A 25489-nucleotide genomic window follows, 5' to 3' on the forward strand; every position below is an offset into this window, starting at 1 on the left:
CACAAACATTTCTGCTGTTGATGGACTTCTGAACCGACTGTAGCCCTGCAAAAATCAGCAATGTGAAGAACCACTGTCAGGAAGTAGAAATAGCCAACAAATTGTCTCGCCTTTGAACGAAAATATTCAAACTTACACAGGAAGAGAATAATGAGAGAAACTCCCAGAAAAAGCCTCATTTCAGATACAAATCCTCAGAGGTACAAACCTGTGAAAGAGCAAACAAAAAGTCAAACACAAAGCTGAATTAATCTCCTCCAGCTTTAACACATGTGACAGTATCATGGACTTCAGTTTAAAATGAGATGAAATTAATATAAACTATTCACCCAACACTGCTGCAAAAATGTGGATACTTCTACGTTGACTCCCACGACACTCCTCTACAGTCTGCAGATTTATTCAACTAATCCTCTTTCTGAAGGACACAGGTTCTTTTGTTCTGCACTCGGTTTGGGATTGTGAGCACCACCTGTTTAAAGGGAGGTACTGGAACAGGAATCATTTCATTCCACCCTCTTACAAGATTTCCAAGAAAGAAAGCTTAACACTGCATAAACTAAAACTCAAATCCAGGCCAGAGTTGTAGGAAACCTTCACCTCACACCACCAGTCTCTCATTAAGGTTAATTTTTCTCTCCTTATTAGCAACTGAACCCACAATTACCCTTATGCCCCCTGCTGAGACTTCAAGGAGAACCTGCCACAAATGAATGCTGATCACTTGCATCACTGTCATGACTGCATGGCACTTTCCCTTCAAAAACCGGGGAGGGAGGTTTACATTTCCGCTGGTTCCATTTGAACCAGAGTCCGTTTCTCTGGAGTCCATTAAACCTTTTAAAGTCTAATTACATGAAATAGTCATGAAATTCTGATTTTGAAAGATAAAACTGCTTTTAACCAAACCGAATCTTTTTTGAACACCGTATTTTCTGTATCATCATGAATACATAAGATGTTTGTGAGTAGGTGTTGATTAAACAGGGAGGCTCCAGCAGCAAATTGATTCACAAATCCTTTTGTTAGACCCCCAAACATCTGACCCATTTACTGTAGTACAGTACCACACGCACCAATGACTTACCGATGTAGCACAGCAAAGTATTAAAAATATTCATTCGAATAACTAAAATCACAAAAAGATTCAGGAGCTAATTAGGGTGGACTTGAACACAAATGGAGGACTTCGGAGATATTACTTGTTACACAAAAACTGGATGATCAGAATACCACCGTGCAGAAACCTCTGCTCCCCTGACTTCCAATAGAAAAACCCAAGGGGGCAGATTAATAATCAGTCATTTATCTCAGTAAAGGAAGTGTATTTATTGAGCTTCTTTAACAATAAAAATGACAGTGAAAATGAAAGACAAACACAGAAATAAAACAAGACATTTATAACACTGCGAAACAGAGAGACAGCTGGAAACACATGTAAATTAATGATGGTAAATTAATAATGCTCATTTATTGAACTGTTGCTCCGTCAAGGGTGGAAAAACAAATCAAATATGTTCAAAAACAGCTGTGGAAACCAAAATTCTGCTGCATTTCATACATCAAGACAATTAGAGGGGAAAAAAACTTTAATTTTAATCATAAGACAAAACGTGGATTAAGATCTTCTACATAAACTAATATATTACACAATCCTTACATGGCTGACCTACAGATATTAATGTGCACATCTTTGAATTAAGATATCCAACACTGATCCATTATTTCTAATTTTTCAACAGACAAAAAAAAAAGGGTCTTTTGTGTTACTAACAGACAGCAATACAGCTAAAACGCTGCTTAGATGCTGGACGTAGACAGGATGTCCTCCACCAGATGCTTGTAAACCCACGCGTCTCCCTTCAGCCTCTGCCGCCGCACGCCAACGACCTCCAGCCTCTGCAGCAGGCACACCTCCAGCTCAAACGCCATGGCTACCTTTCCAGAATCATTCCAGGTCTGACACTTCAGGGTGTATCTGCAGAACAAGCAGAACAAGCATCAGTGTGGAAACAGAAGAGTCAGTTTAAAGAGGAGGAGCAGAAAAACAGAAAGACAGAAAATGCATCTTCTTACCCCTTCTGCGTGAAGTCGACGTTTTTCTCTGGCAGGACGGAGAGGATCTGGTTTAACACCTGATCGGGATTGGTCTGACTAGTTAGGGTGACGTTATATTGAGCCTTGAAGAAAATAAAAGTTATGGAAATTAAAATTTGCCATCTGAATATTATCTTGTGGCATTTGCAGATGGTTGATGCAAATTTCTGCAGAGCTCTGCCACTTCTGTATACTGCTATTGTTTTGCATACCTTAATCTTCCTTGGCGTGTCTCGCGGAGCTCGTCTTTTGCTTGGGGTGAGCATCGTGATGACCTTGTCTAGGCCCCTTTCCAAGGAGCCAAACATCTTCCCTCCTCGCTTTTTCTTCCCACTGTCTCCTGAAGCAGCCATGTCCAAGGACCTGGACCTGGGCAGCAACCATGGGATCCCTTAACACCGAACCTCCACCTGTGTGAGTCTGTGTGTTTTTTAAGCTACAGTTACTGTGTGATGAACTCACCTTCGCTCTGGACTGAAGGCCAATACTTCCAGGTTTGCAGAATCATTCTCCGTAGCTCTATTCTTGTTCTGCTCCTTGGATGAAATCTCACAACCTATTGACAGCCAAAGAAAATATGGCAAGCCGGGTAAATAAATTTCAAAGGCAAGCTATCCACCAGCATGGCCAGTCATTTTATAAGCTTAAGTAATTTACATGTGGAAAAAAATAAAACTAATTTTAAACTACTGTAAACCAGAAGCAAAACTTCTCTGTAATAAACCCAGGAAAAAAAATCTTAAAGATGAATGAACAATGATTGGGAAAACGGTGACATAACCTTACTCATAAGGAAATGATTTCATTTTGGAAAATCAAATTTGGAACAAAACCACTTTTCTTTAATTATTAAAAAAACAATAATTATTCAATATTTTAAGCTTAGATAATAAACAGGGAGGTTGGCTAATAGGAACAATTATACCAGTTCAGTTACAGGACCTCCTGCAGAGTGCATTAGCCACTAAGGGAGTCGTCCTTCTTTGATGCTTTGGGGAATTGTTCATCCAATTTTTGTGATGTAATGTGAAGCAATTTTCTCAGAACAATTAAGCACGGTCTTAGAAAAGCATCCTCAGCTGTTCTTGAAAGAGTACACCAAGTGCTACGCTTCGTTTTCTCACATTTGTGACTGGTCATATGTAATAGTAAAGAGAAACGACTAAACAAAATAAGAAATATTCTAGTTAAAACAGCTAACGTTACAACAAAAAGTCAGTTTTTCCAGGATGTAACTCAAGGTAGTTGCATTTTTCTTACCACTATGGCCCCGTTTAAGAGGAAATAAACAGGATTTTAAGAACAATTGACCAAACACCTAATTTTCTTCTTTGCGCAAGTCCAAGTTAATAACTTGTGCCGTATAATAAAATGAAGTTGTGAGTTTTAATTTTTCACTCTTTCATGCAAACTTTAATAAAACTGTAGATAAAATGATCAGACATTGTGAAATAATGATGCTTAACGAAGTATTGGATTACATGTGAAAATGTTCAGGTGAAAACCTTTTACACTTATGGTTAAAAACTGTGTGGCTCTGATAAAGCCTAAAAATGAGCAACACGGAGCGCTGGGCTTTAGTGGCAAGAGAACACATGTCACTACAGTCCATGTGGGACAGTAAGCAAAGGGAGGAGACAGCTACACCTGTCACAGCACGCGCCTGGGGACGGACATACACAGACCACTGAGTGTGTGTGTGTGTGGACAAGGATGTCACCAGCAGCACGTCCACACTATGCCAGCAAAACAACAGAGCGCAAAGAGTCGCGGCGAGCTGAGCACAGAGGATTTAACATCAGCTGGGTCAAGATGCAGCAAGTCAGCCGGCTGTTGGCCAAATTTCTGAAGAACTAATGAGGCTGGACGTCTGAGCAGAGAAGACACTGTGACAAATAATTAGGATTCTCCATTCATATTAGTGCCCTTCATTTACAGATAAGTGACAAATAATTAGCTTCCTGATAATAACCTCACCTTTGAGTTGACAGTGATAAGTGGATGCGTGGGTCCGTTTCTCAGTGGCCGTAATGACAGCTAAATTATTGAAATATGAGTGGCTTTTGAGTAAAAAAAAAAAAAAAAACAGGGCCAATAAATGATTTTATTACCAGAAGACAATTTACTTGCAAATGTGCAGCATGTGGTCGTGGCACTTGCGATTATGAGAGCAACGAGAGGCCGAGGGAATAGGATAAATGAAAGAGGGGGGATGTGGAGAGGGCAGTTCATTAATGTAAATTTAATCTAATGTGGAGTTTACTTCAACCCCTTTGTTAGGAGGAACAAACAATTACTGTACAAATACATTTTCTGAGGTTCTGTATTCAATTACTTTTGCTGGTTTACCAACAATAAAACTCCACTTGCCTTTAGGTGTGCCCACACCGGCTTTGGTGCCGTTGCAGTTTGTGTTCTGATTGGGTGTGTTCAGCACGTTCTTGTTGGGCCGATTCTTCTTGCTGGACGCAGGGGTCCGGGGGGGAGGCAGAGCAAATACATCGACTCCTTTCTCGTCAGCAATGTTCTCCTTGTTCTCCTGATCCCGCTCCTTCCTCTCACGGTGTTGTGGCGTCACCGTGCTTCCTGCGGTCGGGGTGAACACATCTCTCTTTTCCGCTAATGGTGATGCGAGTTTCTTCAGAATCACAAACAGAATTTTTTTTTTTTTTTTGTGATGGCATGTTCATGTTAAGGAGTCAATATTTGAACTGTGGCGTCGTTTCATGGTGGCAGAAATGTGCTTTTTCCACATTTTGACACTATAGACCACTTTTTCATGGTATTAATACCAAGAAAATGCATTTCCACTGGAGACTTTCTGTTTTTGCTTTGAAAAAAATAAAAGAATAATAAAAACACACACACTTTAAAAAGGTGATTAGAATGTTTGAAAAAGGCTCCTGTGCTGACATATAGTTTTCGTGTACACTGTCCAATCACTTTTATGGAATAGAATTAGCATTGGCCAATAACGGTGCATGGATTAGCCAGCGAGCCATTGGCTGTTTTACTGCTGTATTTTATGGGCTAACATCTTTACTGTCTGTGTGTTGATGCCACGCTTTCTTAAACTACTTAATAAAAAGTTTACAGTAGCAATAACAAAAATGATAACTGAGGTAACGGCCAGGTGTGTCATCGTCTGAATTATACATAAAATATATATTTTCTTGCAGTTAAAGGACTGAATGCATTTGGACAGACTTCATGAGCCAAATACAATGGAAATTCCTCCTTCTCATTTTGTTCAGGTAAAGGCTGTGAGCTTTAGGATCTGACCCCAGCTGCAGGATTGGAAATCGCACAAGACCTGTGATTTCATAAACCTTGGAAGATGTGAATGACAAACTCATCAATGGAGTGGGGTTTGTGGCTGCACGTTCATTGCAGAAGGGTAAAGGCTGTTCTGCCACCTTTTACTAATCAGGTGTTTTATTGTGCATCTACTCCACTGCACATGTAAAGAAAACTAAAGATATCTCACTCTTACCATATCTTTGTTTTCGTCTTGTCGACCTCTGCCTGCCTGCGTTTTGTGCTGTCGAACTGACACCCAGGCAGAATCATCAATATAGTCTGAGCAAAAGTCCAAAGACCCGATAATGACAGCGTCTTCGTCTTCACTGAAGTGAAGAGCTTCTCTTTTCTGAAAGCAGGGGGGAAAAATCCTTAGATTACATTTTTATTTTTGAATAATTAAGTAAATAAAATTAGGATTGTTTTAACTAAATATCCAACTTTGTGATGTTCTAAAACTAGCTGGTCGGGTCCTGCATGTTACCTGCAGTCCTTGGTGCAGAGGAGAGTCCTCGCAGAGGCGCGCCTCAGGGCGAAGGCGAACAGGCTTCCCCTTCTGCTTCTTGGACAGCAGCAGCAGGTAGGTGGCTGTGACCTGATCGTACTTCCACTGTGGGAGGTCAAATCTATTAAGCTGCACATCTAAAGGAAGCTGCGAGAGTCTGTTTTCACACACTACATGAGCCGGCAACGCAATCATAAAGCAAACAAACAGCAACAAGCTGGGAGGCACAAGTATTAGTACACACACACACACACCTCCTTCACCAGCGCTGCGGTGCTCTCTCGTGATCGCTTCATGTTTACCGCCATCTCAGTGATACAGTCCTCATCTATGTAGGCAACCTACAAAAAAAGAAAAAAAGAAAAAAAAGAAAATTAAACTCTGAATGGGGCGGCGCTTGGGTGAGAGAGTACATGTTCTGAACCAACTTAAAAGTGTCCTCATTTAAAGTCTGCTTCATGAAAATCCGAGTTTGTAACAGAGATTTGCTGCTTTCTGGCTGCCTGTACCGGCTGTCTGCTGAGCCACTCTACGGGGCTGTTGTAGTCCTTCATCACCCAGGGATGATCCAGAAGCTGTCTGACAGTCAGGCGACGCTTGGGGTCCACCTAGAGGGCATGTGCAGAAACAACACCTCAGTAGGCAAAAACAAGCCCCTGGCCTAAAGGCTGCATGATGTTTTATGTGAACATGCGCATCTCTATTTTAAAATCATTAGTAACTTCACAGTGCCTTTCAAAAGTTGTCAAATCTTTCATTTTATTCACATCTTGTCACGTTATAACCATACACCTTAATGTTCTTCTATTGGTATTTTATGTGACAGGAAGAATTTATGCAGAAAATAACTGAAGAAAAATTATACATGATTGTTGATTTTTTTTTTTCCAATAAAAATCTGAAAAGTGTAACTTGTATTTGTATGCAGCCCCAGTGAGCAAAGCCTTTGTTGAGCCACATTTTACTGCAGAAAGACACTGTCTTGACACTGACATCATTTCCTCATTACTCTGTTCAAAACAGCTCAAGTTCAGTTCAAATGTGATGAGCAGAGTCTGTTAAAATCAGTTTATACAAGTAACTGGATTGACTGAGCCATTACATGTCATGTGCTCATGTAACCAACTCCAGTCCTCGCAGGCTGGTGTCCTTCAGCTTTTAGATGTTTCTCTGTTTTATAACTCTGAAGAACTTGGCTACACGCTGAAGACATAATTTAACCATTTTATTCATGCGTAGGACCAGCAAAACAACAAAAACAATATGTGCTGCTGGCTGATTTTTCTAGGCATAAGTTTCAAATTCACTTATTCTTTCCCTTTTCATCACTATTATGCACTCCTTTGCTTCAGAAATCTCAAAATATACTGGAGGTTTGTGCTTAAATGGGACAAACTGTGAAAAAGTTCAAGGGATCCACTTTTGTGTATGACAGACATGAGTTATGTGGCAACTCAACAAAACCAGAGGGCTAAATAATTTTAAGTTCTTTTGTTTATTCTACAAACACTAGAAAACCGTAGCTAAGAGAAAACAGAAAAATAAAAATAAAATCAAGTATGAAGCAGCCATAGTAAATACACACCTGCATCATTTGGTTGAGAAGGATGACGCTGCCTGGTGAGAGCCACTGTGGGTTGTCATATTTACCCCTCTGGAAAAAGAAGAATGAAAAGCTCAGGGTTAAAAGTTGCAATTAAAATTAACCTAATGGTTATAATTAAAATGTTGAGAATAAAATGGCTAATAAGGTTAAATGGCAGATAAATAACCACCACCTATTCAAATGCAAACAAGTTCTTTACTTTGAAAATCTAAAATGTGCTCCTTGATGCATCTGTGTACAGATGGTGTGAAAATGAGGATAAAAAAAAATGGGAAAAACAATTTCCAGTGCAAATGTGTGTATGTTTCTCTGTTCTTTCAACAACACGGAAAGAAAGGACTATAGTGCAACAACTGTACGTCCCCATCTTGTTAAAACTGCAGCAATGATCTAATAGTTTATCTTGGTCTCGCTCAAACCTCTTCATAGACTCGGTTTCGTCTCGTTCGGGTCAGGTGGTCTCAACTGCAACGCTAGTCTTGTAGTAAATTAGACTGGAACTGCTTTATATTCAACAGAAATTGCACATCACATACCATAATCTTTCTGTAAAGGATCATGCAGTTGTCATCGTCAAAGGGAAGATATCCACAGAGAAGAGCAAACAGCAGCACTCCCATACTCCATACATCAGCCTGGACATTAGACATCACACAGCAGCATGTCAGCACCAAGTGTAACAGACAGGATTTCACAGCTCAGCTGCTATGAGTTATGCACCGGAAAATATGATCAGGACAAACATCAAAGAGTAGAACTGTGAAATCATTCTTACTGAGAGGAAATCCAGCTGGGTCAAATGAATCTTACAAAAACCAAAGTTCAACATTTTAAAGTTAGAGCTTTGCATGCGTCTTACCTCTGAACCAATGTATGCTTTTCCCTGAATGAGCTCAGGAGCAGCATATGCAGGGCTCCCACAACATGTCATTAGCTCATAACCTAAACCCCCCTGAAAGAAAAACAAGATGCCATAGAATTAATAATAATCATTAAAATTAATTTCTAATGGCCTTCATCACAAAGAATGATTCAGAGGATGCAGCAGCATATGCACCTTTGGTTTGGCACATAGGCCAAAGTCTATGAGTTTCAAGTTACGGTCCGCATCAATCAGCAAATTTTCCTACGGGAAAAAGAAACAACTTGATTTAGCTTTAGTTGCATTACTTCACATTCAGCTATGTAACCGCAGTTAATACCGGTTTAAGGTCCCTATGAGCGTATCCTTGGCTGTGGACGTAGGCCATTGCTGAGACAATCTGTCTGAAGAACACCCTGGTCTCTTGCTCTGACAGTCGGTCCTTGGCTATGATGTAATCAAACAGCTCCCCACCAGGGCAGTACTGACCCAAGGCCCAACAAAAGAGATAGTTATATAAAAAACTCATGTCATAATCTCTACCATTTACAGTGAGTGTAAAGCTTGAGGGGAGTTACCTCAAGCACCATGAAGATCTGTGTTGAAGTTTCGATGACGTGGTAGAGTCTGCAGACATGTTGATGACTGAGGTTCTTCATGGCTGCTATCTCCACCTTCACACGTGGCAAGTCATCCTGAGCGGAACGATGATCATTTAGCTTTTTGGATGTATGAATTGGTTTTTCTTTACAGAACAACCAATAATATTTAATTTAGTATTGACTGTTAATTTTGCAAAAAGCTACAGTCTTGTGTAAAAGCCATGCTGACATTTGCACAACAAACTTGAAAGACATTTTTACTGTTGGCTCTCATTTTCTTTGACTCTGGCAGCAAAACTCTTTTTAGTATTACTGTTTTGTGTCTTAGTAACTTAAACCGTTAATATTAACACAATAATTAATTGCATGCAAGATCATACTATAGAACATAAAGAATAAACAACCAATTGATTTATGTGGGGGATCTCTCCACTTCAAACAAATGACTGGGCAATCCACTAAAATACATGTGACCTATCTAATTTAACACACGTGTCAAATAAAAGTTGTGTGTCCTTCCAACAAAGGAGGAACAACACGAAGCCAAACTGTTTCATGTACGTCACATTTAACGCTGTGCCAAAAGTGAACCTGCTACGAATCACCATCATTATTACTATTGGCTCTCATTTTATTTGTATTCATTAAGAAGGGAGAGCAGCATTATGTAGCCTCACTAGTGTGTTGTAAAAGTAATTTGCTGTTTTTTTAAGTGAACATTTTCGTACCAAATCCAAATTCATGTCTGGACAGTTTTAATGAAAATGTCTATTTGTGTCTCACCCCGAGATCTTTTTTATTCATGATCTTGATGGCAACCTTTTCTCCTGTCAGCAGATGTCGGCCCAGTTTAACTTTAGCAAAGCCGCCTGCAAAATAAACAAGGTTCAGAACCGCCACATTCGGGATGAATCGATACAAACATAAAACATTTTAACATAGCACCTGAGCCGATTGTCTCATAGACCTCATAATATTTGTGGAGCTCTGCGGCTCCGCGGTCTTCCGTCTTCTCCACAGGCATCCTCCTTGTTCCAGCGACCTAAAAATAATCCTCACTGCGGAAACAGATTCACTTATCACCTCACCACCGACATCGGCGTATAACACAAACCTTCAAACCACTTTTATTTTGGTTTTAACCTTCTTTTCTGTGCCAGCCAGCTAACGTTTTCTGGCTGCTAACTTGTGTTAGCACAACCAGAAAACTATCGTTGAAATGAAGTGAAGCTACAAGGTCATTCGGTACAGACGATTAACTCCTCTCTATACTTTAAAATTACCTTATGTTGATAGAAACAGACGTAAACCATAAAGTTGAATGGTTGAAGAAACACTTACCTCAAGGATGTTTGGTTACAGGAGTTTGAATTTCGCCCGTCAATTGACGACATTTCCTGTTTCCGGTTTGTTCGCCCCCTCCCTTGTGGTAAAATGTGGTACTACACTAGAAAACAACACAAAAAGCATGATTTAACTAAGATTCATCCACCAAAACCCCTTATAAAATTTTTTTAAAGAAATGATTTAGCCTTTGAGCTTTGTAGTGGTTTCCAAAGAGAAAAAGTTTTTTTTTTTTTTTTTTTAAAACACTGAAACATGGAGACATGCTTTTTAGGCTTTCTCTACAGATCGAAGGAAACTAAGAAGGATCTGAAATGTTTTACTTCCTATTATAGCAAATGTATACACATTTTATTTGATTTTATTTAAAACGTGCATATTATAAAGTTACTATCAGCAGAACAGATTTGTTATCAAATTTGTGCCTGCTTTAAAGAACATTTTAAATTTATACACTATATTGCAAAACAGATCAGGGACATAAATTCAAGCTGGTTGTAAAATTGGATTAAACAATAAAGGGAGCAACATATCAAAAACATTTATTTTAATAACTTCAAAAAGTGAAGTTTATATTAAAAATACATTGCAGAATAATTTTCATACTTTTATTTCTTTTCATTGTGATGATTGTGGCTTACAGTTAACAAAAACCCAAATTTCGTTCGCATTAACTACTGGATCAATGCTTTGAGGAGTTGAGAAACCTCGGCCTTCATCCCATCTGCACTGTTGGTTCTGGTGTCTCTCATCCTGTCTGGACATTGCCCCATGGATTCTCTGCGGAGTTTTGGTTTTGGTACGGCCGGTTTGCTTACAAATCAAGCTCAGTGATTCCATGGTTGTTATTGGTAAACTAGTTTTGGCAATGTGGGAAGACATCATGTCCAATTGGATAATTAAATTACCATCTCTATAAAGCCAGTCAACAGTGAAGTGCATGGAAAACATCCTGTTAGGTAGCTGCTCTGACTTTAGAATTTAATAAAATACAGCAGATCAACACCAGGAGATAATTATAGTCTGCAAATTATCACTGGCTGTAGAAAGTGAACTTCAAGCAGCTTTGCATACTGCCCACTGAACAGCCAACATCTTGAGCAATAATCTTTTGTGGCTGATCATCCTTGTTAAGGAATTCATCGTCTATGCTGGCCAACAGTCATCAGTTTTCCCAATGATTGTGTTGGCCAGAACATTTCTGCTTTCAAAGTTATGCTTATTAATCTCAATACAGTAATTTTCCAAGAATGTAACAAATGTTGGGTTTTTGTGAAAATTAAGTAAAATAAACACTTGAAATATATTACCGTTTCACTTTGTGAACTGCCTTTATTTTACTGAACTATATCAATGATATTGTGTGTCATTAAGTACAACTATGTTAGTTGTAAAACAAATGTTTGCCCAAACTGAAGGTTCAAAAATTTAAGCTACTGCATAATTATCTGTAAACAACTTACAGGTCAGCAGTGAAGTGAAAATATGCTTTAAATGTTCACATCTATTTGGTCAAGTGGATACAACACCAGGTCTGCATTCATTCAAGATAGTAAGATCATTGCTTTAATGGGTTGACAGCATGTAAAAGGCCATAATTCAATCACATTAACTTAAAGCACTGAAATGTGAAAAACAAAGACCAGTCCAAATTGCGTTCCATCTTTCCCCATATAAAATTAAAAGTAAAAGCACAGGGACCAGCACTCCCCCATACACTTTCTCATATTAACATGGCTTTACATAAATGTTAGGAACGTTCTCCATGTGCTCTGGGGAACACTTGGGGAATTGCTCTATGAATGAAAGGCTGTACTGGTAGTGTCCATGCAAGAAGGCTATTGAGAATGTTAATAAAAATAAAATAAAAAATAAGGTGAGCCTGGGCCTTTGGCATTAAGGGTTGCAGGGTCCACATTCACAAGAAAATATCCGTGTACGTTTGACTATCTTCTGACACCATTACCCCAAAAAACATTCAAGGCTCTTTCCATGCTGATTAACTCCTTTTATACATACAACAGAAATGACAGGTGCTTATGTTTAAGATAGTTTTTTTTTTTTTTGCTAATTATTCCTTGTGTTAGCTTTTTTTTTTTTTTTTTTTTTGCTTTGTCCTTGGCTTAGGGTATGAGATAACTGGATGGTAACACCATCCTTACTAAAGGGTTCTGTAATAAAACCTCAATAAAAAAAAGAAAAGGAGTTACAGTCCCCCACCCCAAAGAAAAGCTGCCCAAAACTGGACAAACACCACTTTTACATGTTAGTTCTGAAAATCTTATGACAAGTTACAATTTTCAACAAAATGTATCCGTCTACAACAAAAAATATACATTTCACTCCCCTTGAGATTTGTTCAGCTTATTATATGTAATAACTGGTCTGTTTTCTTTGTAGCATCGTACCCACATTCACGGACTTTGATATTGAAGAAGTACAAAGACAAATACAGTAGGATAAAATACAGTTAAAAAATACAAAAAAGGATGTTTTTCTTAAATGATAATTTATCAGAGACAAACCCAGAAACTGATCCTTGACACATTTAAAAAAAAAACAAACAAACTAGAGTTACCCCCTGAGGTCAAAAGATGAAACTATAGCCATGTCTCAAACCAGAGCTTACTACTAAATACTACACTACTTTATTTTTTTGTTTGTTTGTTTTTTTAAGTAGTGTGCTCTAAACTGGACGTCCTTTGTGACACATAATGTGCAGTAAGCAAGTGCACTAGTTTGGGCGTTACAACACACTAGCAAGATATTACATTAAGGAAAACATGAAGGCACCGTTATCTGAGGCACAAAACACCTCAAGAATCAAACAAGTATTGTGTCAAGGGAGGAAGATTTAGAAAAAAAAAAGAAAAAAAAAAAAAGGAGAATTACAAGTTCAAAAGGTGATTTTGTTTTGACGAGTACAGTGCTTTGCTGAAGTACTCATTCTCACTGAACTATGTCACATCCTGTACCACAACAGCAACCCACATTGCATTTAATAGAATTTTATGTGATTGATCAACACGGTCATTTATAATTGTGGGATGGAAGAACAATGATGCACTGTTTTAAACGCCCTTAGATCCACAGGTTAGGTGAGAGAACCTGCTGACAGACACAACCATCAGCAATTCACAAATCTGTCCTGTGCGGAAAAGTAGCAAGAAGAAAATTATTTTTGAAATTAAAATAAAAATTCACACCACAGATTTTCTTTTGCACAAACTTTTATAAACTATGTCCTAACTTCACATTATAAAATACTTTGTCTTGGTCTATAACACAAAAATCCCACTAAAATACAAGGATGTCTGCAGTTGTGATGCGAGAAAAATGTGAAACAGTTCAAGGGGTATAAATACCTCTCCAAGGCTCTGTTTGAGGCAGTGAATCGGATTAAGGCCAAATTACTCAAGAACGTCCAGTCTTAATGCATGTACAGCATATATCAGCAATATGATGTTAGAACCTGACTCAGAGATTTGCCAAAAAAGATGTGTTTAAAAACCAGAACTCTAGTTATTCTCAGTCTGGTTTGCTACATAGTCCTTCTCTCTCAAGGTTAAGTCAATTATATTCCGCTAGGCATTGTAAGCTTGTATTTCAGAGGATGTTATTATGCGCAATAAAATATACATGTATGTTAGAGGAATATATGTGGATTTCAGTCTATAAGATCTCAGGAAGGAAAACATCCAAGCATTCAGGGTGAAGACTTTGGCTTTAAAAAGTTAGTCTAAATATGCACAATAATAAAGCGCATATAAATCTTATGTCATCAAATAAAAATGGATATGAAATAGTTGAATAAAATGGAAATGAACAAAATGGCTCGCAAATAGTCAGTCACAAAATGTCTCACCAAAAACCATTTCTTCTTAAATGAGCAAAAAACAAAAACAACAAAAAAAATAAAACAAGAAATGTTTTCAAGTTTCACCTTTTCACACGTCGCATTTCATCTGTAACCAGACTTGTTTGAAAAGGAACAAGAATTATAAAAAGGAACTGATACTTGGATTCGGAGGGCTTGAAGGGGTAAAAGTTCAAGTTTATCATTCCTCATGTGCAAGTCAATATAAAAATGCTACAAGTCGTACAACGCTTTTGTCAACGTGGCGTGTGTAAGGGCAGGCCAAGCCCCCTCCCCTCTGTAGTTTGCTTAATAAAAAAAAAGGGGCTTGGTTATTGGCAGGCCAGCTTGCTTATAGCTGCTGCAGTGCATAGTCTCTCCTGCACTGCATTTTCTGCTCCGGCTCTTCAGCAGCATCTTGTGTGAGGGAAGAGCAACGGTTGGAGTCTCCATCGTCTCTCTCTCTTTTATGGTCAAAGGATGTCCTCCATCCTTTACTAAGAAATGCTGCTCCTCTCATATTTATTCCTATGACTTCTGTTTATGTTCAACTAACCATCCGTGCAAATGTGTCTCACTCGCTGTCTGTTTCTAATTCTGAGTCGGACCACTGCACTGGGCTCAGTCTCCCATGTCGCTGGGCGTACTCTATGACGGCAGTGTAGCAAAAATAGTACTGGTCCCAGGTCTGGATGCTGAAAGCCCTCTGCGTGCGCATCCTTCGCACCGTCTGATGAACGTTTACTGTGCCTACATCCTCCAGCTGTGACAGGCAGATGTCGAGTGTGCAGAATGTGCCTTACAAGGAAGGAAGGAAGGAAGGAAGGAAGAAGAGATAGATAACTGAGCAACACTCAATAGAATACAGAGGCAAATGCAAACATTTAAAACGTATAATAAGTATAGATGTATTTTTTACTTGAGCTGAACTTGCATCCAACATTTTAAAAACATGAAGTATGCAGACTTGAATGAAAATAAGGGAGTGTTAAAATTTAGCTGCATCACATAAAGCATCAACTCACCCAGTCATGTAAAATTCATCATGACATCAAATTCAATTTCCTGTTGCAAAGCTTACTGTAACTACAGGTGTTATCGGGTGAGTTGTTTACCTGTCCGGCCGATGCCAGCACTGCAATGCACGACCACCGGAGGGCCCCCTGGAGGGCCCCTCCAGCTGGACCCCAAGCTTTGCACTGCTGCCTTCCTTCTTTCAAGTACATGCTCACGAAAGTCCAACATAGCTGAAGCACTTTTAGGCACCCCAAAGTCTGGCCAGCTGACATAGAGGTAGTGACAAACTTCCCGTTTCTCTCCAGACTACAAACACATGTAAAAAAATTTATATATAAATTTTTTTTTGAAATCTTACAAACTGGCTGTGCACACAAAAAATAATCTCACAGGCTCCCCCATAACTGAAATTGATGTTACTTTTTTACTTTTTTTTAAAAATCTCTTATAAATCACACAGCTTTAAATTTATGCAAGCCTGTGTATGAACCTACCTGTGTGTTGTATAGTTCAAGATAGGAGAGCTTGAAGTCCTGAAACACCTGGATGTGTGTGTTTTTAACCATAAAGTATCCATGCTGTTCAGTTCTACCCTCCTCCAGTGGCCAGTACTGACCACATTTGACTCGTCCACGCTCTACAACCCTAAGAAAACCATGGTAAAGGCTTACTTAATATTTAGCCATCAATTCTGAGTTTCTATACATGTTGCAAAAATGTTTTAATGACAATCAAGACATCAGTAGATATTATGAAGTCTCACCTGGTGGTCATGACAATGATAAGTACCATCTGCTCCCATACCATTCGCCAGAAGTCAACAAATGTTTTTGGCAACGGACCTGAAGGACAGAAAGTCATAGTAATAAAAAGCTTCATGTTGCTGAGGAATGAGCCCTGAAACCTGCAGCTCCAAACCCTTCAGTTGCTCTTTAGTCTTTACACAGTGGCTCTTAAGATGGATTAGAAAAGGAATGATTGTTTTTATATATGAAATAGAAAACAAATTTTAGAAGTTTAACTTCACAAATCACTGAATGCGTCTTTATCTGACAAACAGATGTCTACATTTCTCTGAATTAATAAACCCTATTTGAAACAATGTTTATGACCAATATTGATCAGGGCAACAGCATTTCTTATCTCACTTCGCTACAAACAGGAACTGCTCACATTTCTGGAAAGAGTTTTTAACCCTAAACTAGCGAGAGGAAAACAACAGAGCAGCTTCTAGTCGCATACACGAGACGTAAACGGCAAGACGTGCATCTCTATTTGCAGTTCACAAGCGTCACACAAAAGGCAGGTAGTGTGTGCGTTCACCACGTGGCAGGTTTTAAAATACATCAAGACTAGTAGAGCCACGTTTTAAAGTTCATGATGGGGAAAATTGTTCCTCTGTACCATTTATCTCTACTGTTCGTTTGATAATGAAAACACTGAGTGTTAGTTTGCAACTGTGGTAAGTATTAAAACAGTAGTCAACTAAACAGATCTCAGGACCAACTTATTGGTCTACAGTTTTTGACCAAACTTGCATAAAGAAGAACAAAAAGAGATTTGAACCTTGAGTAGCGATGTAGGCATTGCTCCTCTTGTACCCATCCATAAAACTGGCATTTATGTAATCTGATGTCTGAAAAAAACAAAAACAAAACAAAAGGCAGGTTCAGGTAACAGCCGGACATCATCTGGCAGGAGAACAGCAAAATATTATCAATGTTTAATATCATTAATAATATTTATGAGCATTTTATAAATATTTTGTTATACAAAGTACACAAATGGGTTCATAGACGATGTGACGAACAGCTATAGTGGATTCTGATGAAAGGATTAATGTGGTTATATTTTAAGAAATTGAACGACTACAAACCAAAATAAGTATTACAAGAAAAGAGAATTAATCAGAGAAGAGGACCAGAGTAACTCTGGAGGAGCTGCAGAAATGTACAGCTGAGATGAGAGAAACTGTTGACAGTATTGCCATTAGCGGCTCACTAATGACAATGGCAATAATAAAGAAATTATTACCACCTTCCTAAAATAATGGCCTAATTTCTTTTGTTTTTGTTTTTTTTTTTCTCCAAAAGTGATTTCTGCAGGAGAATCTAAAACAGAGCTTCAAAAACATCGTTTGGATAAAAGCATGTCTATTCATCAGACTAATCTGATCAATGTCAAGGCAAAAGCAAAGCAAAAACCTATGGCAAAAACTGATCTCTACAAACACTCCATCCATTCTGGCTGAACTTTAAATATTTTGCAATGGTAAATGGGCAAGAATGTCACTCTATAAAAAAGCAAAGCTGGAAGACAGAGCCAAAAACATAACAGATATAATTCCAGGCAATATGTGCTTTTCAGAGTATCATATTATATAAAAAATTAAATACATTAAAGTTTGTGGTGGTAATCTGACAAAATGTGAGAGGGGCAAAAATACTTTGAAAAGCAACAGAAAACAGAGTTTTAAATATCTGCAGATTTTGTCAAGAGAGTCTTAATTAATTCACATGTATTCATCTGAAAACAAAAGAAACAATTAGGCCAGCGATAACAGAAAGGGATACGATTATTACCTCATCTTCATCATCACAGAGTTGACAGAGTCTGACCCGTGACTGGTCCAGGCACAGAACATCACTGTACCGGTTTTTAATCTGATTTGACATTTTCCTGTAAAGACAGTTAGGAGTTCAGTCTGAGGTCATATGGACCGGTGTGAATCTTCCTGTCTGGACAGTTTTCCTAAGTGATATTGCCATTAGACACAGTGAAACAGACTGAGACTTACTTGGAATAGTCGAAGGTGCCGGCTGGAGGCTCCTTGCGTATGTCCTCGTACTCCTGGTAAATCCCTTTCTTCTTCTTCCTCTTGACGTACTCCACCAGCTGATGGACCGTCATTCCTCCCTGGTCCGGCATGTGAACCGATACCTCAGTGTAACGATTCTCATCGTCATCCGGACCCCATGACGAAGACAGGGGTGGGGACTGCGATGCAGGCTGGTTGGGTGGGCGGGGCAGAGCTTTCTGAGGCAGCGGAGGAACCCCTTCCCGTTCTTCGTCCTCATCCTCCTCCTTCACAACTTCGCTCTGAACCCGGCTGGCGGGGTTTATTGTGATGCCGGCAGCTGGGTCGTCATCGGCTTTCTGTGACAACGGTGTGTTGGGGGGAGTGTCTGACTGAGTAGGGGCTCGGCAGCCACGACCGTTCACGTTTGAGTTGGGACCAACGCCTGTGTTGGCTCCGCTCAAGGCCGTACCATTCCAGTGCTGGTGGTTCCCCTGCGACTTGTCTGCACTGGAGTTGGAGCCCTGTTGGTACTGGCCTGGGCCTTGAGTCCTGCCCTCCACACCGACAATGTGGTTCTGAGGGTTAGCATTGTTGTCATCGTAGCAGTTGGCGTTAGCTCGCTCAGTACCCTGGAGGGTGTGGGAAGGCACTGTACCAATGCTTGCGTTGCTATTGTCCAAGCTGTAGGAGCGCAACAGGCTTCCCACACAGTCATGTGTGTCGTGTTCCTGTGTGTCACCCGGGGCGGTGTTGGACTGCATGTTAACACAGGACTGGATCCAGGCCACGTGGCTGTACTGGGATGTCCCACCAAGATGCTCAGGGAGGGAGGAGACTGGAATATGACTGACCAACTCGTGAGCTCTCACTGTAGATACCTGGGAAGAAGAAAAATACTTTATAAAAGACTATTACCTGACTTAATAAATGTCCACCCGGGAAATTTTATGCACACACCCTTTCCCTCAGCTTTTCTCTGACAAAAAGTCGAAGAACTGCAAATGGCGCTCGGAACCAAAGTGGGGAGGACACAATGAAGACGCATTTTAATCGGGCAGGAAACGCCCCCTGAGGAATGGAAGGAGACGCACAAAATAAAACGAGCTCTTCATTACAGAAAACACACAAATGTATAAATAAATATGTATATTTACCTTGAGCAAATTCAGAATCTTGACACAGAGCTCGTAGTCAAAATTTCCATAACTTGAGTTTGTCATGTCATAAATAAATATGAGTCCGTCTCTTTGAGTTTCCAAACTGCAAATAAAAGAACAAGATGGTCACATTAAAAAAAAAGAGCAAGATCGAAAAGATCAACTCGACATGACTGAAAAAAAATGATGTAATTCTGTTAAGATTTTGCTGTTTAGCTTCAAATGAATTACACATGTTCATTGCACCTTCCAAAAGTATTCATCGCCCATTATTTTTTTTTCTCTTTGCATCTTTCCTCACTGTACACAAACTTCAATTTATTTTTATGTCATTTTGTGAAATGGACCAACACAAAGTATCACATAACTCCAGTAGAAGCAAAAAGATATTGTATGCATTTATACCCAGCTCTTTAGCCTGATACTCCTATAAAACTATTTGGCAGGATAGAGTGTAGCAGTGAGCAGGCGGTCAATATATTAAGGGAATAGCTTTTAGGTGTACCTGCAACAAACTGCATTTAGAAGTCATTTAATCAGTCAAACAGAGATGCATGTTATTTAATCTGGGCATATACAAAGATCACCTAAGAAGAGCATAGAACTGAAGTAGTTTAATTTTAAATGTTGTTTCCAAGCAATCATAAAAACAACAGAATAACTAAAAGAAAAAAAAGATTTTTTTCTTTAAATTACTGTTTTAGCATATTCTGATTAACATCTATGCTTTTATTTTATAATACTTAATGACCGGTTGCTGCTTCTACCTCCTTTGCCACTGTATCAACATGCTTCATGAGATCATGTTTGGAAAAGTGAAAGATGGCAGAAAGAAGATTGGAAACAGCTTCTTACTGGCATTAATGAACCAACTCCTGGTCGGTAAAAGTATCCTATGGTCAGCAGCACAATTTAGCAAAACTGCAATGTTTTGAATTAGCAGTGAAATGAACTGTTCACAAAGAGACGGCAGTAAAAAGCCTGTTAGAGGCCACAAAAGACTTGACGGTAGAAGTTCATCTTTCAGCAGGACAATGACCCTCAACATACAGCCAGAGCTACGTAGGTTTACATCAAAGCATATCCATGTGTTACAAATACACAACAGAAACCCATAAAACCAATTCAGAATCTGAGGCATGATATTCACACTCACTCAGCCTCCAGTCTGACTGAAGTTAAACTATTTTACTAAGACAAATTTGCAAAAATGTCAAAAATGCCTGCATTTAGTTTTTCTTATGCATTATTAGATACTTTTAGTATGTTAAAAATATTTAACAGCATCATAAACAAACAATTTTAATACCTTATAAATTAAGTAACTGACAACAAAAAAAAATGAAAGAGCAGCTCAACAACAACCAAGTTTGATCACACAAAACTGAATATCGATGCCTCACCTCTCTATGGCTTTATCCAGCTGATAGATGATGGCCTGCAGAACAGCTTTGTGGGTGGTGATGTCTGGCCGATGGAGGCGAGCAGTGAAGAGTGCCAGGGCAGCACCATTAGCATCTCGGCCAGGCTGGGGTGATCCACCAACAGGTCATTAAAAAAAAAAGAAAAATCCAGACAAAAACATTGCACATTAAATAAAATGTTGCTATTGCTCTACACATGTTAATCAGTCAGGTCTGCAGAGAACATCGTAATAAAAGTCCTCTAAAAGCTTGTTCTTCTCCTTTAGACTGGTGTACAACTGCAAGACACGCGTTGTTCCTTTGTATTATGCTCCAAGAACTGCATTAGTACTAACCAGGACTGTAAATTTGCCACTCAGCAGCTCAGAGCGGAGGGGCTCCTCGTCAGGGTTTATATTGATGATACCCTCTTTGATCCGGGTATTCTAATCAAAACAAAGGACAGACCGAGAGGAATCATTATCATCCTTGTATTTTTTTACAGCAGTTTTTTTTAAAAGCTCTAGAAAAGCAGGTAAAGATGTGTTGAACGACAGAAGATTAAAACATGAAAAAAAGACATACTCCAGAAAATTATAGAGGAAGAAATGAGGGACTCAATAGGGAGATAGTAAATATTTAAAGGCAAGCAAACGCTATTCACAGCACAAACACTACAATGCTATTAATAGGTCTGCTGCCACATATCAGACTCAAACTAACAGTGCAGCAGACGCACATTTTCCTTGTCATAGGAAAGGATTTTCTGTGGTTGCAAACATTTTGATTGCTTTCTGTAAAAAAATAAATAAAAAAAGGAACACAGATGTAGAAAAATTTGATTGTTGTGCAAATGGTCCTCTACGCATCAGAGGGATTTATATCAGCTCTGAGACTGGACATCTATGGACTGAATGACATAGCACTTTGGTATTTAAAAGACAGCATCTGCATGTAGTTAGGGTTTCACAGAAAAGATTAACGAACTTCCCACAGTGGAGGTTTAAGAAAGTGTGCAGAAACTAATGGAAGAAGAAGGAAAAGGATTAACTACAGTAACCAAATAATTCATGGACCGATTTGGGGCAAAACCACAGATTTAAAGAATGGGGCCAAAAGTTGGTGCATAGGAGGAAAATAAATATTTATATTCATCTGCAGAAAGCCTCACATCTATGCAGTTTGACCCGATTAAAACTAGATTGCTTAGTGCAGTTCATGGGTACAAGGCCAATCAGTGTCTAAAATGACAAACTATGGTTTGTTGGAGCACAGGCCATTCCTTCCATAACTCACTATAACCTCACTATGCAACGCTAGTTGTGGCTGAAATGGACTAGAACTGAAATAGATCAACAGTTTCTCAGTATGTAATCAAAAACAAACTTTATACAATCTTTAATGACAAAAAAAGTTCTGATCTAACAGCAGTACACATCAGTATTTCACCATAACATGCCATCTGTTCCAACACTGACAAATATTTTGCTGAATTGATTTTAACACTTATTGCAGTTAGAAAGACTAGGATTTGTTGTTGTTGAGAAAATAGGACACCGTGAATGGAGATATTTTTAAAACATAGCTCACTGTAGGACTTAATAAGAAAGTACAAGTAAGTAAAAAAACAGGGAAAGAAACAAAGCATACCTTATATGCTTGGAATAGATCGATGGCCCTGGAGACGTCAAACTTGCGGGCCATAAGAAACTTAACAGCTGTAGGTTGGGAGACAAGCCCAGCGCTGTGGGGGAGCTCCCTGCTCCTCACTTCTCTCAGGAACTCCTCCACAGCCTGACAAACAAAAAGAGATCAACTATCTGATGGAAGACATCATCAATGGAGGCAACATTATCCATTAGGTTTGGGAATAAATTAAAGATATCAATTGAAGCAAAGCTGGAGGAAGCAAACAGAGAAAAATAAAGGATGAAATCTAATGGGTGGCAAACAGATCAGCCTTCTATATCTCGAGCTAAAGTAACGTGTATGATACAGACAGCAACTTGTATGAATGAAAACACTCAGTTTGCCATTTATAGAGTAGGATGTATTGATCCTTCAGATGTGAATGCAGAAAGAATTGCACTGAATACGTTTTTTTCACATGCAAAACAAATACAGAATGCCTTCTTAAACCCATTGCATACTGATGGGTTTAAGACACACATTCCAGACCTTCTTGTCTTGTCAAGTTTAACTCTGAATTCAGGATGAAAAGATAGTTACTCCAAAAGATTATACTGCAAAAAAACAAAACTAACACAGTAGCAGACATTCAACATTTGATGAATACTCAAAGCGAAAAAAACCCCCAAAAACAAACAAACAAAAAAAAAACAGTATTGGCAGACCACCAACTGGCTCAGATTTAGCCCCGACAACAAGTAGCAGGCTTTACCTAAAAACACATTTTTAAAAATGATGTGCACGTTTAATGGTGCAAATTTAATTGTGGAGTGAAGCTCCCATCCTGCCTACTGATTATTCAAAAAAGGACAGTGGTTGACTTTTAGACCTTTGCCAAGGTAGATAAGATTAGCTTCACATGCAAGTATCAGCTGCCCACCAGTGTCCCAAAGTTAAGGAACTCGGGGCAGATTTATCGGTGCGCCCATATTTAAAATGCTACTATGAATGTCTATTCATTCTAAAACAAACCCATTCTAATTTGCATGTCATGGCCTCTGGATGCTGGAAAGAAGATAAAAAGACTATATAATGTTTGCATAATGTGTGTGTGTGTGTGTGTGTGTGTGTGTGTGTGTGTGTGTGTGTGTGTGTGTGTGTGTACAAGTATAATTTCAAACAGAGTTCCAGGTTATTTTGATGTCGGTGTTAATTTTCTTCATCCAATTGTTATTTGTGAACAAAAAAAAAAAAAAAAAAAAAAAAAAGACAGACAACGAAAACCAGCAAGCATGCAACTGGAAATTATTGAAGTCTCTTAAACTTCTACAGTACCCATAGGCTGTCAACAACAACAAAAAACACTATAAATATATTTATGCTCAACTTTATGAAAAAATTAAGGCCATTCAAGAGCAAACTATTTAAAACTAAATAATGTATTTATTATTTCATTAGTTGGACAAAAAGGTAAGTATTCCCTGAAAATATATATACTGATGATCTCCCTGTGCCATATTCCTTTTCAGATGTAAAACATTTTGAGAGTCTTCTCTAGTTGTCAGTTTAAGACGCTGTTTGAATACAGGACTATGAGCCACACATAAAGCCAGCTTTGGGGCCTTGCTGCTTGTGCCCACTAGCACAAGCTGCGATATTCTTCAGCTTTCTGAAAGAATAACCATTATCAGAGTTGTAAAAGAGCTAACCTATATAACTTCCTACTGCGAACATCAGTATTAGAATGCTCTCCAACATTCACAGGACGATCAAAGAGGGCAACAAGTCATATGCACTCCAGGAATAGCTTAGCTGTCATTAAGCGAATTCATGCCACAGGTAATGAGAGATGCTGCTGCTCATAAAAACGTTATCTGCAGATCTGGGAAGCTTTCGGGAGAGCGAGCGTCAAGTAGTATAGATGACGAGCAAAGCAAGCAATCATAAAAACAAAACTGCTGTCTCAAACGCAACGTGACTTCTGATATGCGGCGTCAATGTCAAAACCAAGAACTTTAATAGAAAGCGACAGCAACAACAACTCTAGGAACCCGAGTATCATTTCGGCGAATTCATGATAGTACATCCGACAGACAGACCGCCGCTTGTTAAGGTGGATTTCGGTCTATTTCTAGTCTGACTCTGTGTAGAATTAAAGTAAAACTAACACGAATGTATAATTCCCAATTGTAGAATTTAGCCCTTGGAAATGTTTAAACTCCACCAAAGCAGCAGTTGAGGTGATTCCAGGCAAGTCAACAATAGCTGTTAGCATTAGCTAATGGCTAGGTTACATGTGGTAGCTGGATCTCTAACGTTAACCAACAAAAACACACATACACAAGTCCAGAGATAATGGTACAAGCCTAACTGTTACGTTAGTATACACATCTCGAACACGTGTATTTGGGCCACGCTAGTTTGGGTTTTTAAGCAACTGACACCACAGTGCCGGTTAATTTCTCCCCTTTACTACAAAACGCCATCGGGCTAACACACATGCTAACTCCTGTCAGTCACACGGGAGTCAGTAGTCTAGAAGAGCGAGCGAACGAACGGCCCACGGCTGTTTACCTCACTATTATTCCTTTAACCACTGATTTTATAAAATATATTCTTAAATGAGGTCAGCCATAGATTGAACGGATGATGACATGTATACACAACGAAAATTAAAAGGGAGCGAAGGGAAAAAATCGCGAAGAAAGCCTTACCAGCTGCTCCTGAGTTGTCAAGGCTTCCGCCATCTTGAAGCCTCCGCAACGTCGCAGCGGGCGCGCCCACTGGCCGCTCGTTCACGCCCAGAGTTAGACGAACGAGGCTCCGCCTGGACTGTGTGGATTACTGGCAGCCTGTTTAATGGACCGCTCCAGTCTGCCCATTTTCCAACAGAGCACTGAGTCGATTAGAAGTTATGAAAAACAGCGAGACACAAATAATATCTTATATTGACTTCTATGAAGCAACTCGACAGTGTTGCTTCATAGAATTAACACTGTAAGTAGTTCAAATAGTTCCCAGAATCAGAAAGTCAGAACATACCCTCTTATAGGTCGTTGCGAAAAATGATGTTTTTAAATCCCAAAAAAAATCTACAAATTTCTTACAAATTGAAATTAAATGTTGTAGTGCATTCAGTGAGTCGTCCATAGTAATCATGACTTTGGGGGGTGTAGCAGTCGGTCTTGCAACAAATCAGAAGATATGACAGAAGACTTTACAGTCTTATGATAATCATGATATGCTAACAGCTCAATAATCTGTCAGCAGAGATGGTATTCCACAGTAATATGTCCTAGATAACACCATCA

At 39.1% G+C, this 25489-nt stretch overlaps 2 protein-coding genes across 2 annotated transcripts; both read right to left on the bottom strand.

Moving 5' to 3' along the window:
• Positions 1–1304: 1304 nt before the first annotated feature.
• Positions 1305–11717, bottom strand: melk (maternal embryonic leucine zipper kinase). The gene is made up of 18 exons (XM_014971743.2): positions 10314–11717; positions 9918–10030; positions 9756–9841; positions 8949–9065; positions 8711–8854; positions 8566–8634; positions 8368–8460; positions 8045–8143; positions 7488–7556; positions 6412–6510; positions 6157–6243; positions 5882–6007; positions 5591–5746; positions 4468–4735; positions 2560–2653; positions 2310–2466; positions 2077–2180; positions 1305–1978 (listed from the first exon to the last, which is right to left on the bottom strand). The coding sequence occupies exons 2-18, from the start codon at positions 9994–9996 to the stop codon at positions 1801–1803; spliced, it is 2025 nt and encodes a 674-aa protein (XP_014827229.2). The 5' UTR covers positions 9997–10030; positions 10314–11717; the 3' UTR covers positions 1305–1800.
• Positions 11718–11859: 142 nt separating this feature from the next.
• ptpn9b (protein tyrosine phosphatase non-receptor type 9b) lies at positions 11860–24993 on the bottom strand. Its single transcript, XM_014971737.2, has 13 exons — positions 24893–24993; positions 22200–22343; positions 20906–20995; positions 20550–20674; positions 19144–19249; positions 18947–19057; positions 17987–18867; positions 17772–17868; positions 16756–16825; positions 15953–16031; positions 15684–15834; positions 15288–15495; positions 11860–14970 (listed from the first exon to the last, which is right to left on the bottom strand). The coding sequence occupies exons 1-13, from the start codon at positions 24923–24925 to the stop codon at positions 14747–14749; spliced, it is 2319 nt and encodes a 772-aa protein (XP_014827223.1). The 5' UTR covers positions 24926–24993; the 3' UTR covers positions 11860–14746.
• Between the last annotated feature and the right edge of the window lie 496 nt (positions 24994–25489).

This window comes from Poecilia mexicana, unplaced genomic scaffold (genome assembly GCF_051168715.1).
Source record: "Poecilia mexicana isolate PSO_F unplaced genomic scaffold, ASM5116871v1 scaffold_1, whole genome shotgun sequence".
In the NCBI taxonomy this organism is placed as follows: domain Eukaryota; kingdom Metazoa; phylum Chordata; class Actinopteri; order Cyprinodontiformes; family Poeciliidae; genus Poecilia; species Poecilia mexicana.

What these genes read in the sequence shown, in the direction of transcription:
- ptpn9b (XM_014971737.2), bottom strand. Translation starts at nt 24,925, where the DNA reads ATGGCGGAAGCCTTGACAACTCAGGAGCAGCTG. An exon ending in ATCTATTCCAAGCATATAAG is followed by an intron (nt 20,996 to 22,199) that starts GTATGCTTTGTT and finishes TGTTTTGATTAG; the next exon opens with AATACCCGGATCAAAGAGGG. An exon ending in AGATTCTGAATTTGCTCAAG is followed by an intron (nt 19,058 to 19,143) that starts GTAAATATACAT and finishes TCCATTCCTCAG; the next exon opens with GGGGCGTTTCCTGCCCGATT.
- melk (XM_014971743.2), bottom strand. Translation starts at nt 9,996, where the DNA reads ATGCCTGTGGAGAAGACGGAAGACCGCGGAGCCGCAGAGCTCCACAAA. An exon ending in CTATGAGACAATCGGCTCAG is followed by an intron (nt 9,842 to 9,917) that starts GTGCTATGTTAA and finishes TTTATTTTGCAG; the next exon opens with GCGGCTTTGCTAAAGTTAAA. An exon ending in TCCTTTACAGAAAGATTATG is followed by an intron (nt 7,557 to 8,044) that starts GTATGTGATGTG and finishes TTCTTTTTCCAG; the next exon opens with AGGGGTAAATATGACAACCC.